General features: G+C 39.7%; 1 protein-coding gene across 8 annotated transcripts in view; it reads right to left on the reverse strand.

Annotated features, from left to right (window-relative positions):
• The window catches only part of TTC39B (tetratricopeptide repeat domain 39B), a 90803-nt gene that overhangs the window by 57094 nt on the left and 17867 nt on the right, over nt 1-15842 (reverse strand). For 5 of the 8 annotated variants that reach the window (XM_027634614.1, XM_027634616.1, XM_027634613.1 and 2 more), the window contains exon 2: nt 1859-1893. The exons of the other annotated variants lie outside the window; for them this stretch is intronic. In XM_027634614.1, the coding sequence (XP_027490415.1) occupies nt 1859-1893 (35 nt within the window). The remainder of the gene's footprint in view (nt 1-1858; nt 1894-15842) is intronic. 8 annotated transcript variants of the gene reach the window in all.

Genomic DNA, 15842 nt, shown 5'->3' on the forward strand with positions numbered 1-15842 from the left:
GAGAGAGAGAGAGAGAGAGAGAGAGAGAGAGAGAGAGAGAGAGAGGCAGGCCCTGCAGCCAGGCCCTCTTCTTCTTTCCCCCCTACCTTTGCAGCCACGCTGCAGAGGAGGGCTGTTTTTCCCTCTCGCTGTTTAGTAAGAGTGGATGCGAGGCTCAGCATTGGAGCAGAGCCAAGTGGACAGGCTGGAGGAGGCTCGATTGCTAGGGAGAAAATTCTCAGGCAAGAATTGGAGACAGACCCTCGAGAGAGAGGGGCCTGGAGGATGTCCTTGCAGTGATTTAAATGGAGGACAACTGAAAACTCAAAGGAGGAATCAACCTTCCAGGACGCAGATGCTTGATAAGCTGAACTACACCGCAGCAGCCTACGAACCGATGTATGACACTGAGAGGGAGAAATCACACAGCAGCAGAAGAGCAAGGACTCAAAGCTATGTTCTTGGACTTCATGAGGAGGAGAGACTGCAACAAACAACTGGAGCTTGGTGAGGGGGGAGCGTTCAGACCCGGAACACTCCCACAAGAGGGACTGGTTACTTTCCAGCCTTGAAAGGCTTCTTTCTGGACTAAAGTTAAAGGAAGGGGCTAAAAGGACTGACAGAAATGTATATATATATAGTTGCTTTTACTTTGTACAGTATATTTATTTGTGTAAATAAATGTATATACTTTCCCTTCCCCTATAGAAGCCTCTGGCCTGAAAGTTTCTCTCCGGTGTTAGGATAAATTGTGGGAAGGGGTTGGGGGAAGCCTGGGAATTGGATTTTTGGATTTCTAATGTGGCTCAAACTGCCACACTACTCCAGGTAAGATACAAACAGAAGGTCTGGCAAATCTGTAGAATTTAATTTGCCAGGACCATGGAAATTTTAGCAATTAAGTCCGAAGCTACTGCTGAGTTTTAGAAATTCAAGGATACCACTCGAAGTCCCCTTCTCATGTGCTCCATGGCACAAAAATGCAGAAAAATCCTAGAGAAAAACTAAAACCATTTACGAACAGCATCATGTTTTTTCATCACATTGTAAGTAAGGTGTTGCTTCAGCATGAAATTTAATGCCACTGAAGTGACTGTATCTCACTGAGGGAGCTGGGGTTGTTTAGCCTGGAGAAGAGGAGGCTCAGAGGTGACCTCATCACTGTCTATAACTACCTGAAGGGAAGTTCTAGCCAGGTGGGGGTTGGTCTCTTCTCTCAGGCACTCAGCAATAGGACAAGGGGGCATGGGCTTAAGCTCCGCCAGGGGAAATTTAAGTTGGATATCAGGAGAAAATTCTTTACAGAGAGAGTAATCAGGCATTGGAATGGGCTGCCCAGAGAGGTGGTGGATTCACCATCCCTGGAGATTTTTAAACACAGATTGGACGTGGCACTGAGTGCCATGATCTAGTAAATGGACTGGATTTGGACCAAGGGTTGGACTCGATGATCTCGGAGGTCTTTTCCAACCCAATCGATTCTATGATTCTATGATTCATTAGAGAAGAACATCTGTGCAGCAGTACATCATGAGGTATGGCAATTTCCATTTGAAAAATCTTCCTTGGATGGTCTTGCACAATGTGTGATCCACAGTTCTTCCATCATGTTAAGCAACTATTTCTTCAATATGCAGAAATGTCTAGAGCTATCGTATGTAACTAGAGTTACTAAATTTCCTATTTTTAATTCTATACAATTTTCACATTTGTTGACAAATACTTCAACCTAATTACACTTCTGTCTCCCGACTCTTGGGGACCTTAACTGTTCTGAAAAATGTGAATGTAGTCAGTGCATATAAAATTATATTTCCCTGAAATGGTGTGCTTGCAGTATTCCATATGTATAAATAGTTTTAACAAAAATTCTACTTACACGGGGATGTTTTCAAAGGCATCTTCAAAGTTTTCCTGTAGAAGAAAAAAAGAAAAGTTCAATCTAATGTGTGCATGTTTTCTAACACAGGAGAAAGTTAACAGTACCAGACAGCACTTAATTCTGTAACATACAGTAATAATCAGAGTATTCACAATCTACTGACTGTTAAGCTTTCAGTGCAAATCATTACACAAATAGATTTCCTATGGGCCTACTATGTCAGACTAGCATGAGTTAAATTAAACAACAGACATTTTCCTTTTCAGATTCTGAAACTTCCACCATATACATCACAGAACGCAATACAAATGTATGCCTCAGGAGTTTGTACAGCACATCTGTCATATTCAGGATGCACTAGCTGAACAGTATATCTACACATGAAAGAAAAAGTGTTCTATGCATGTAACTGATAAGCAAGTTCACCAGAGTATATATACTAGGTCCAGGATGCATTACAGCTAGTGTGCATATACAGCCAGCTCACACATTAATGGCAGTTATGTGAACAGCTTGGTCCAGACATCTAGAAGATGTTTCTTTCCACCTAGATTCAAAGCTCTTTCAACCTAAGTTCAAATTTCAAATTAAAATAAAGGAAGATACACAAATGTAAAAATGAGTAGAATGGTTCAGCTTGCAGGTCACCCATTTCTGTATCCAGTTTCCAAAACTGGTCCGTAGAAGTGTGTAGCAAAGACAAATGGGCAAACAGTCCTCCTTCAGACACCCCTCTCCACTCCACACTTTTCAGCTTTTGGAGACTCTGAGAACTCCAGAGACACAGTTTGGCATCTGGTGATTCAGTAGGTCTCTGTTCCAAGTACCAGTCTAGTTTCCTCAATCCCATGTAGACTCCCTTTAATTCATGAGTTCATAACATTAGTAAGGAATTTCACAAGTCTTTCAGGTGTGGCCTCACCAGTGCCAAGTAAAGGGAGAACTTGGCAGCAGCCAATGAAATGATCCTCCTGATCTAAGGAGAACTGAACTGAGTTTCAAAAAGCTGAACAAACCCAAAAGGAACACCCTGAACAGAAACCCTTACCCCTGTCTCACTCCAGATACTGAGACGTCACCAGTGTTCTAATAAAGTCCTTCTCCGAAGACTGGTTGCCTCCTCTAGTCACTTGTAGACAAGAGGAGAAATTCAGCAAAACAGACAAATAAAAAACACTTATGGGTTTTTTGAGCACACTTCCAATTCTCCTAGGACAACAAACTTGACAAGCAAAAGTCAAGGTACTTTTAACTGTCATGTACGTAATAAAGAACAGTAACAAGCAGAAATTTACAGAAAAATGCAAAGATATCTGTGACATGAACCCTTGCAGGCTCTTTCCAAACTTTGTATATGAGCAGCACCTACATACAAGAAGAAATGGAGTGAAAATTTGCATTCTGTCTAAACAAGTACCTCCTCTGCCTGGCTTCCTCTGAATTTTGATCCCTGTTATTCACACTGGTCAAATGCACATCTAAACATTTAGCATAATGAAGTACAGCCTTGGTATTTTTCCTCACATACCAAGGCACAGGGAATAGTCACAGTCTCTCACAAGATTCCTCAAGGGAGCTAAAGACATCACTGAAGGGGACTTCTATGCTAAAAAAAACCAACAAACCAACCACCAACCAACCAAAAAACACCAAACAAAAAATCCAATCCATAGTCTTTTTCCGAAGTTTCCCACGCATTCCCATTCCCACCGCATGTAAAATAGGTATTAGAAAGCATTCAATTTGATGTCTTGGTCCTACTTCTCCTGACTCACACAAGTCTGCAGTTGTCTCTACAGACTCTGAGATTTCCAATCATCATCATGGCTAGGCTTCGCGAATGAAGATTTGGGAAGGGCTCTACCCATGTTTGTTGCAAGCGCGTTGGTGGTTGAAAAGGCCAATACGAGATAGACGCGTCCAGTTGCAAGACAGGCATGTCTGGTTGCAGAAGGCACAGCGGAAAGACTCCTTAGGTGGTAAATTCTGCAAGGCACAATTCTTTCTGCGTTGTCTTTTCTCCTCAAGGGTGATCTTGTGTGCTTTCTCAAAAGCATCAGCAGCATTATAGCTGGTGTGTCTCCAGGTCTCCTGATTGGAGGTCAGAGTAGACCAGTTATGTTGATCAATATGGCCAAGGCTGAGATGTTGTTTCAGGGAGTCCTTGTATCTTCTCTTCGGGGCTCCTCTCTTGTGGCAGCCGGTGGCAAGTTCACCATAAAGCAAGATCTTAGGGAGGTGGTGGTCCTTTATCCTTGAGACGTGTCCTGCCCAATGCAGCTGTGTTCTCAGTAACATGGCCTCAATACTTGTGACTGCTGCTTGTTCTAGAACAGATGTATTGGTCACATAATCTGACCAGTGGATGTTTAGGATTGAACGGAGACAGCGTTGATGGAAGCGTCCTAGGAGACGCACGTGGTGGCGGTAGATGACCCATGATTCAGATCCATATAAGAGAGTAGACAGCACAATGGCTCTGTAAACACTGATCTTGGTGCTTTTCTTCAGGTGTTTATTACACCATACGCTTTTATGAAGCTTACGGAAAGCACTGTATGCCTTTGCTAACCTGTTGTCTATCTCTCCGTCAATCTTACCATCCGAGGAGATGAGGCTACCTGGGTAATTAAACTGCTGGACTGATTTGAGCTCTGATTCACCAATGGTGATGTGGGGATGATGGAAGACTTCCTGAGGTGCAGGTTGATAGAGAACTTCAGTCTTCTTTAAGCTGACTTCCAGCCCAAAGAGCTCAGCAGCGTCTGCAAAGCAGGATGTTAAACGCTGCAGAGCTGCTTCTGTGTGGGCAACAAGGGCGGCATCATCAGCATAAAGCAGCTCCAAGACAAGATGGTTTAAGGTCTTAGTGCGGGCCTTCAGTCGACTTAGACTGAAAAGGCTTCCATCAGTACGATATCAAATATAGATACCGTCCTGATCATCGAGGTCTGCCATGGCCCTTTGGAGCATCATGCTGAAAAAGACTGTGAATAGGGTAGGATCGAGAACACAGCCTTGTTTCACACCATTCTTTATTAGAAAGGGTTCGGAGAGTGTGTTGCCATATCTGACTTGGCCGCATTGATCCTTGTGGAGTGAGATGATCATTTTAAGGAACCTGGGGGGACAACCTAAACGTTCCAAAATCTGCCACAGACCTTTTCTGCTCACAGTATCAAAAGCCTTGGTGAGGTCGACAAAGGTTACATAGAGTCCTCTGTTCTGTTCCCTACACTTCTCTTGCAGTTGTCTGAGAACAAATACCGTGTCTGTGGTACTCCTGTTGGCTCTGAAACCACACTGACTATCAGGTAGAATTCCTTCTGCTATAGCGGGTATTAATCTGTTCAAAAGTATTCTTGCCAGGATTTTGCCAGCAATGGAGAGCAGAGTAATACCACGGTAATTTGAACAGTCTGATTTAGTACCTTTCTTCTTATACAAAGTGATGATGACTGCATCACAAAGGTCTGATGGTAGTTTGCCTAGTTCCCAACAGCACACCACAAACTTGTGAAATTTAGCATGGAGTGCAAGGCCCCCATGTTTCCAGACTTTGGGTGGAATTCCATCAACCCCAGCTGCCTTGTTGATTTTCACCTGCTGTATGGCCTTGAGGGTTTCTCCCAAAGTGGGGGCAGTATCCAATTCATACTTTACCAGTTGTTGTGTGATGGACTGAATTGCTGAGTCTTGGACTACACGGTTGGTACTGAAAAGAGTCTGAAAGTGTTCAGACCATCGATTCAGAATGGAGGTTTTATCTGTAAGAAGCATTTGCCCATCAGCGCTGAGTAGAGGGCTTTGTACCTGGTATGTAGGCCCATATGCTGTTTTCAGGGCCTCATAGAATCCTTTGTGATCACCCCTATCTGCGCATAGTTGAGTTTTTTCAGCTAGATCAATCCACCACTTGTTCTGGATGTCACGGAGTTTCTGTTGGAGCTTGCTGCATGCAAGACGAAAGGCTGCTTTTCTTGTGTGACAGGATGGCAGTGCAAGGTGTGCTTGGTGGGCGGTTCTCTTCTTCCTCAACAAGTCTTGGATTTCTTGATTGTTTTCATCAAATCAGTCCTTGTTCTTCTTGAGGGAGAACCCTAAAGATTCTTCAGAGGACTGCAGGATGCTGTGTTTAATATGGTGCCAAGTTGATTCAGGGGAGGAATCTGCGGAATCTGTGGAAAGGTTTTCGAGCCTAGTTTGAAGGTTAGCCTGGAATTTCTCTCTTACTGTGGCTGAGATTCCCTATAGAATAGAGGGAATATATAGAAAAAAAAAATGCTGGAAGCACTAGAAGAGAAGTATAGCCATTTTCTACTCCAATCCATGCCCATTACAACAAAAGTTATGTCATTCTAAAATGTAAAGAAAAAAAAAAAAAAGACTGCAACTGAAGTACCTAGAACAGCTCCTCCCAGATTAAGTTCTAGGATTCATCATATTCCTAACAAGATAGAAAAGGTTTGCAAAGTACTCAGAACATATTCACTTGTTTCCAGTAGTCTGTTAAAATCTACCTGTAAATTAAATCTGTTTGACAAAAAAATTGAGTGAAGTGTTACATACCATACACAGCATCTTAAAGACCTTAAACTATATTTAGTATACAAATGTATACAGGTATGCACATAATATATGCCAATATAAAAAATAAAATCAACTGATTGATAAAGTTTATCTATTCCTCAGAGTACAGAAGCAGCCCAAAACAATGGACACTTTCACATTCAGTTAAAGACCAGTAAAGTTCTCATTTTCAAGTGCTCATTCCAACAGTTCAGCTTCCAGCTGACACAGCTGAAATGTGGAGAGACTGAGGCTGATGCAGTTCTTCATTTATTTCCTTCACCTAATCCAGGTTTGTCCTGCAGCAAGTACCAAAGGTCCTGCTTCAGTATGTCCATGTTATAACGGCCACTCACATACAGCAGAAAACTTCAGGAAATACGAACTGCAGTTAAATCCACAAAAAGGACAATAAAGCCTTTTTTCAGACATTCTATCCGTAAAAAGAAATACATTAACGTTTAAGTCAGTGCCAAGAGAAACAGTTTAACAACTATATGCCTCAGTACAACGATGGCTAATGCTGCAAGCCATAGATTTTTACTGCACCTTTTCCAGAGCACACATCAGTCCAACAATTTAAAACACAGGAATAGAAGTAAACCTGCCACTAGATGGCATGACAAAAATTGACTCAGGCTTTTCCATAGATTTCAGAAAATCATTGACACAGGATTTAACAAACTAAAGCTGTCTCAAAATGACATTTCTTGAATCATATTTTTTTTTTCTGCTTGATAACTGCAGTATTTCACATCTTTATGATGCATCCTTATCAAGATTCAAGTAGGCTTGAAAACAATTAAGTTTACACAACTTAGAGATACTGATGTTTTGCAAAGCCAAGAAAGTCAATCTGACAGACGTTTGTTGCCCTCCTTTGGACACTCTCTAAGAGCTTAATAACTTTCCTATATTGCAGTGCCCAAAACTGCACACAATATTCCAGCTGAGGCCACTCCAGTGCAGAACAGAGCGGGACAATCCCCTCCCTCGACCAGCTGGCGATGCTTTGCCTGATGCCCCCCAGGACACGGTTGGCCCTCCTGGCTGCCAGGGCACTAATGACTCATATTCAACTTGCCATCGACCAGGACCCCCTGGTCCCTTTCCTGGCACTGGTTTCCAGCATTTCATTCCCCAGTCTTTATTTATATCCAGGGTTGCCCCATCCCAGGTGCAGAATCCAGCACTTTACTTTGTTGAACTTCATATGGTCGGTGATTGCTCAGTCCTCTAATTTGTCAAGGTCTCTCTGCAGGGCCTTCCTGCCTTCAAGGGAGTCAAGAGCTCCTCCCAGTTTTGTATCATCTGCAAATTTGCTTAGTGTCCTGTTGCCGGAACAGAGAGATTTCTCTGTAGGCCTTGCTTGCCATGGAAGTGACAAGCTGTATTGTTTATACTTACAGGCTGTGTGAAAATATGTGATGTTTATACTTGTTAGCTGTGTGTCTAATTATAAGGTTTGATAACATAATATGTTTATAGTAAAAAAACCTTGAGAACCTAGAAATAAAAGTACACCTGCAGATTTAGAAAACCCCTAAAAGCAGATTAATTATAAAGAGGTTTCTATGCCAAGAATTATTTTAGGTTGCATGGACAGAGCCTCAGATCCAATAAACTGAGAGCATTAGACGCGTGCACAAACTGAGCTATCCAATCATCTTGTTGTGAGCATGTACCCTGAGCAAACTAAACTGTATAAAAGTTAACTGATTTAAATAATAAATGGGACATTGCTTTGATCATGTGGATCGTGTTGCTATGTCTCTGAACCTCCTCATCGATAGTGTCCCTTCCAGTCCTGCATCCAAGCCATTTATGAAGATGTTGAAGAGCACAGGGCCCAAGATGGAGCCCTGTGGCACCCCACTAGTGACAGGTCACCAGCCTGATGTCACCCCATTCACTATCACCCTCTGTGCTCGACTCCTCAGTCAATTGCTCACCCACTGCATGATGTGTTTATCCAGCTGTGCGCTGAACATTTTGTCCAGAAGGATTCTGTGAGAGACAGTGTAGAAAGCTTTACAAAATCAAAAAAGATTACTAATTGGGCAGAGGAAAAAAAGCCCCACCAAAAGTGTTATCTCAAAAATACAAAGATAACATGAAGAAGACTCATATTAATTCAACAGACAAATGAGACCAAATAGGATAATCATGAAAAAATACTACCCAGAATTTAATACTATTGCTACACCACATTACCTGTCCAGTCACAGCTTTATTTTGTCAGTACTAAATAGAGAAGAGTTTTAAGATTACTTGAAAAACCATAAAGTTAGCAGTAACACCTCTCCTTGGAAAGCCCACATATTAAGATAGTGCAAAACATGGTAATCTATGACAACAGTTAAGTATTTAGCAAACACACGCACTTTGAGATGCCTTTGTCAAAATTTCATTTGCATATGGACACATCTAATTACTTTTGTACTCATTTGTCTTCTGTAATTCAGCCCCACACTTTCCTTCTTCTCAAAAAAGCAATCAATTCTAGGTCAAAATGATCCTGCAGCTCCGTGGGAAACTCAGATACTAGTTTGGAAGTCACTGACTGGATTCTACAAAAAGAGAAAAAGAGGCTTCATTGAGAGATCTATAATTTCTCAACCCAAGAGAAGGTATAACACATCTTTCATTCTGTATAGCAATACATCTCACAGGACTTAAGGGACTTCAAATAAATCTTAGCTGACAAGCTCAGAAGCAACTTTCTAAAATCAGAGGAGAGGCATCCTGCCCCTAGCAAAAAGCCCACAGATTCAGATAAAATAGCAACAGTACTTTCTCAGAGTTCAGCTTCCTTCAATGTTGATCAATACATAAGAAAATAGAAAAGATCCCATGAAAATAGCGCAAGAGCTAGAACACAGGACACTGTGTTACTTAAAAGTTCATACTTTTTGATTCACTAGATGCAAAACAGCAGATGTACTTACTATCTTTGGGTGCTATAAACAAGCTCGCAGCAGCAAAATCAGTATTAGACAAAATATCTTTGGTTCTTGCAAACATTAGTTTTCATAACGTCTTTTTTCCCCTGCATCAAGTTCACATTTTTCAGGCAGAGTGCTAACTACTGAAGGACTCCAATGAGAATAACCACGGACACCATCTCTTGTGTCTCCAAATTACAAGTCTGAAAAAACACACAATCCTACAGTTTAGCTAAGCAAAACCTGCTCACTTAAACATCAGCCAGGTTTCGTGGAACTGATGTAGTTTGTTACACAATGTTACACAGTTATCTGTAGTTCTGACATTACTCTGTGGAGCATTTGTTCAACTCAATTCCCAGGCTACAACTTTCAGCTGAAGACGCTTTTATGCTACCAAATTTACTGTCAGAATCCCTTTCATAGAATCAAACCAATAATGCAAGTACTGATTCCTTTTTGAGTAGTTTCTGAACACTGTTGCTTCCCAACAAAAGTACATTCTCCTTATAAAATATCTGTTTCACAGATTACATGGATTTAATCTTGTTGCTTTAACCAACACCTGCTTGCTTTCACCCTCTAAAGCAGTCCACTTGTTGCAAAATGCGTAACACATCAAGATTATCTTAAGTTAGGATGATCTGTGATGTTTTATCATTGTATACTTTTAAGACAGATCAGCAGGAAAGAAGACAAACAGATAGCAGCTAGCATCCCTTAGTCAAGGAATTTCTGGAGCTAACATGTTCTAAAGATGAAGTAAATCAAGATATTGTTGTATGCCAGTAGAATAAGTGGTAGTTAGCATTCCCCACTCAAGGACAACCTGGAACTAACAAGCTTTAAGGATGTAATGTATGTCTATGCATATGTTGCCATTTTGGCAAAAGACTCAAGGTCCATGTATCCTATAATTGACCTACTTTCATTACAATACTAAAAATCATGCCTACAGGTAAAAAAGACCCCTGCCCAGGTAAACACCCTTCCCCTGAGCATGTGTAGAAGTTAGCTAGGATTATGTAACTTGTATGGAAATTACTAATCAATCATAATAGAGGGGCTGTACTTGGGCAGTCACTAACACTGAACTTCTGTGTATAAATAATGGCATGGAAAGTCCACACCCATGAGGGGTGTGCTTGATTTGTGGAATGCCACTGAGCACCCAACCTTGTATAACTCCAAAATAAATAAGTAATCAATGTCTCTCTTGACTATGTAATTATTGGCTTATTGCACATTGCGTAATGAATCTGATTTTTGTGGACAACACTCTGAAGCATTAAATATAGAAATGACTACTTCACCAAAAGGAATGATGGAGATGAACAACAGTGTGAGCTCACTGGTCTGAAGTTGTGTAAGTTTAGCTTGTAAAACTACTCAGTTCAAAATAAATATATTCAGTTATGAATTATTTTTTTCATCTACAGTAACAGCAGCAAGGTAACAAACCTATATGCATCTACAAAGTTCAGATAGTACCTTCACGAACTAAAAAAAGTAATTCTGAGAATTTATGAAACATAATCTGTTATGGACATCTTTCCTGTGTGCTAACAACTGGATGACTACGTCACATAAGGACAGAACTCAACTGCTGCTTAAATGGGCAGTGGCATGAGAAAACACTACCCACGACTGCATATTTTTCCAGATGTTAAGAGAGAAAGCAACTCTCAGCATTACAGCAGAAGCCAGAAGCTAATGTGTCACAACTTGAGCTAATTCATAAAGTATTGATGTAAAGAGTTAGCGTTTTGATGAGCCAAATAACATTTAAATTTCATTTCAAAAATACAGATGCTTTTCACTTCCTAATATTTATGCAGAACTGAAAATACTTTGCAATATAAAGAGCTTAAAAATCCCAAGTTTTTAGCTATCATTTCATTAGACTTGACATAGTAATTTCTTATAGAAAAAAGCAGTTTACTTTACAAACCAACAGAAAAATAACCTGGAAATTAAACTACACCTTAATGTTTATTGTCAAAAAGAAACACTGAACATGAGAGAAACCTCATTTCGATGTTGTCTTGGCAGAGAAACAACTGAGGGAGTAGACCAAGGAAAAGATACTGCTAACTCTTCATCTCTGTCACCTACACTTGCTTTATTTGACACTTTGACATCAGATCCCGGTATTAACAATTAATAGCCTAGGAACAGAAACACATGAAAAACACTAAGTTCAAAGGGGACTTAGGAGATGACGAAGCTCTTACAAAACAGGAAAATTATTTCCCCTTGCCAGAGATAGAAATAGCCTTGAGGCAGCAAGAACGGAATGGAAATGCACAAGTTCTGTTCTACACAGTACAACCAATTTCCACATAAAAATAAAAAGTGAAATTCATTTCTCTAAAGGACAAAATGTACATATTTTTGTGCTTACATATTATTTCAAACTTATTGGTTTGAACTGCAAACATATCCCATCTGCTTTTTAAAAATTGTTTCAAGATTATTTGCTTAAAATATCAGTGTTTTTCCAGAATGGATAGATAGTGTTGCCTGTTTTGGAGGAGCTGTGTTTTGGTAGATGCTTTCCACTGTAGATGAAGAACTCCTGTAGTCAGAACAAAAATCAGGTTTGGTAATTCAGATTTACTTATTCAATCTCATATAAATAGAACATACCGCATTTGAGACATTTACTAATACAGGTGACTCGGTTGGGGATCATGCTTTAACAGAAAACCAAAACCAAACCAAACCAAAAACAAAACAAAACAATTAAAAAAAAAAAAGACACCAAAGAACATCAATTCCCAAACCACACCCACACACCAAGGAGAAACCAGGAGTTGGTAAGGTAGAACTCAGCTTTGCCAGAAGTTTGGTTAACCAAAGAACTGCTGAACAACTAGAAAGCCAAACAAACTTCAGCATCATTTAGCTCAAAAATGAGATGTCAGTAACCACAAGAACAAAGGTTGCTCCATTACGGTTTGGAAAGCAGTGGCCTTTCAATGCAGCTGGTCACAAAAAATTCCCAGAAGATACAGGAAAACTGAGTCTTAAAAAAAATCTACCCTCGTTTTTTACAGAGAAGAGGTATTTACAATGAAAGTAAATACTATAATTAAATGCAGCTAATCAACACATTTTAAAAAGTGGAGAATTTCTACTTTGCCTTCCACTGCTTGCAAGGCAGACTATTCTTAAAATCACACTGTATAAACCAGAGCAGGACTGAGAAAAACCTCAATCAAAGGAACTACAGTCAGCAATGTCAGATGTTGGTCAGGCCACCTACATACCAGAGGCAGCCATAAAATGAAGGTTTTTCTGAACCTGGTTGTAAAGACACGGGACAAGGCAGTCACACTTTAGTTAACTGACGTCAGTCTCACCCCCAACAACTGGTTGAGCTTCTACCATTTTAAATGACATCTCTCCCTTACTGAAAAGTGGAAATAAGCAGAGTCAGTTACACACTCAGCAAGTAAAGCATCGTGACATGCAAATAGATGCTGTCAAGAGTTATTCATGTTCAGATTCATATCCAACATGCTGCACATAAAAGTAAGAGTACAGTTTCAGATAAAGTTGATTAAAACACCAAGCCAGCTTTTTTTATTGTTTACACTGGTACCTTCCTGCCATTTGCAGTTGTTTTTGCACAAAAAGCACTGCTAAGAGGTAGAGGAATAAGATAGTGGCACAGAACTTCACTTCTGCAATAAAGCTTTGTTCTTCTTGGTTGACCACCTTTCCTGTCCATCTCACACACACCTCCTTGGACATCCCTGAGATCAAAGGAATGTCATGTAGGTTTCCACATGGTACCAGAAAGAAAAAAAAAAGGCAACAGAACAAACAAACCATATACTCAATCAGGAGTTCAACATCCACTACAATCACACCAGTGTAGGCTCCTCATTGAAAATCTCTATGGAAATTGTATATGTCACTATTTTTGGTCAACTTCACTACATAAAACTGACTGCAAAACAATTCTAAACTGAAAGGTAAATACAAACAGATAACACCTTACCTGGATACATCTTCCTTCTCAAACTGTAAGAAGAGAGATTTGAGAAAAATGTGAAAGCAACTAAGGAGCCTGAGAAGGTAGAGAAAATACATAACCATTCTTCTCAAAATAGATACTACACAAGGGAAAACACTGTTTGTCGTCTCTAGTCATAAGAAAGATTATTCCATCAAATTAATTCTTCTTGCAGCAGACACGCCTCTGAGTATTGCAAAAACTAAGTATTGTCAAGTTCATTAGTTTTTGTAAAAACTTCAGTATCATCATTCAGTCATTTCACAAAAATTGCATAAAAGCCCACTGAAATCAAAACAAATTTTAGGATGCTGTTTATTATGCCTATAAAGCTGGCAAGATCTTTGTTACATCCTTCTAGACCTAATTCTTCCAACACCATAACCAGTAAGTACTACGTACATCCATATTTTCCAGGACACTGGACACAAGCATGGATGAGATACCACTGTAGAAAGACAAAGCTGGTAAAGACTTTCCTACTTTTAGTCACGTGGTTTAACAATTTGCTAACTTTTAGGAAACTTCTATTGGCTTCCAAACAGATTATTCAGTTAATATTTTTCATTTAGTAGAAGACGTAAAGACACAATGGGAGATTTCAGAGACACAAGCAGAAGGTACTTTCAGACACCAACTGAAGGTAGAGCAACAGAAACAGAACAAGTGTTTACTCTCTTAACTTGCTTGTATGCAGTCAAGGCATGAGCTACTTGAAAGTCACTGGTTTATGTCCCTGCAACTCAAATCAAAAAGCTTGGTCTTACCAATTCTGGCAAGGTTAATATTTCACAGCCAGTAACTTATCATTCATTCTATTCAGAACTGGCCATCTCTCATCAAGTTTAACTTTCCATAACTGGATAACCTTCACAGAAACTTCAGTCTAATCAAAGGATCACTAGACAGTTGGCTGCTAATAAAATGGTATCACTTCAAGAGAGGATGTTAGTGCATAAGAAGCCAAGATGGTTGTTTGCACTCATTTGAGTCAACACAACCTACCAAATAAAATAAAAGTTACTGTAAAGGGGAAAGAAAAACGTGGTTGGAAGACCTATTTCACAAACACCAAACGACACAGATCTTCTTGGAGCTGGAGAATCATGATTCTTGCTGTCTCACAAGAGTAGCTCTATTTAGCAGTCTCATCTAACCTTCTCGCTTTCAGTCTCATATTTCAATGCTCCTTATGTGACCGATGAGGTAGAACCTGACAGTTTTTATTTACATATATCTCACACATATCAGGATAGATCAAACACAAAGACACAGCTGAGTCAAGCTGCAATTACAAACTGACACACAGTCTCGACTCAACATAAGAAACAGACACAGTGGAGTCCACTTCCAGTAAAGGAAAAAGGGTAAAACAGAGATAGCTAAGAGCACATTGTGTTGTCCTGAAATTTACTAGGCAATTTCATGTAAAGATCCTTGATACTTACTGGTTCTGTAGATATCTAAAGGTACTAGGAAAAACCTTAATTATGGTTCACTATGCACTTACCAGAGACTCATCCAGACAAAAGCAAATTACAGCTCCCCCTAGAGAGATACTTCGACAGTGTTCCAGAAGGCTTACCTACTAGTGTAATCAACAACCCTAAAGAAGTCTCCTTACAGATGTACTACTTTGCAACTGCTGATATCCATACTTTTCAGAGATGACCTCAAGCTGAGGAACAGAACATGTTTACCTCGTACTAAAAATGATTCAATGCATGATTTGCCTATAACTAATAAAAAGAGATGAAAGGGGCATTAATATGAGCATCTTCGGGTTTAACCTTACCCTGTCTTCTTGAGGTTAAATACACTCCTCACTATGCAGCTGGTTAGTCAGTTGTACAGAATGCAACATCAGTTGCTGCATATTTAGTACCAAAAAGTTCTGTTTTATAGGAAACACAATTTAAGTAGTTTTTCTTAACTAGTTCATTTCCTTTAAAAGAAGGCCTTGCTGCAATAGCAGTAATTCCAACAACCCTATTTGTGATAATGTGATTTCACTTCAGAACTTCAAAGTCTCTACAGATGTTTTCTGATCTATCAGCAGTCCTAACTGCAATAACAAAAGAGACCTTTAAAAGTCAATATTATCGAGAGTTATAAGTGGCTGTAATACAGAATTAAAGCAATGACTTTTGTCCAGAGTACAGTTTGTTCCCTCAGTTCCATCTCTCCTAGAAAAAACTTTTTTTTTCATTATAGAAAAGCATAAGGACACAGTAACTTAACTTCATTACTAGTATAACATTAATTAATTATTAACTGATTTATACATGTGTTCTAGAGAGTTTGTTCTTTTCACCAGAAAAAAGTCAGTCAGCCAGATGAACACCTAACACAGTATCACATTCAGACCAAGTGTCACATTAAATTACACTAAGCAGAATCAGATCTTGACTTAACCAGCCAGTAAGCTAAAGTGTTAGTTTTT

The sequence above is a fragment of the Corapipo altera genome, unplaced genomic scaffold, assembly GCF_003945725.1.
Source record: "Corapipo altera isolate COAL_440 unplaced genomic scaffold, ASM394572v1 61411, whole genome shotgun sequence".
In the NCBI taxonomy this organism is placed as follows: Eukaryota; Metazoa; Chordata; class Aves; order Passeriformes; family Pipridae; genus Corapipo; species Corapipo altera.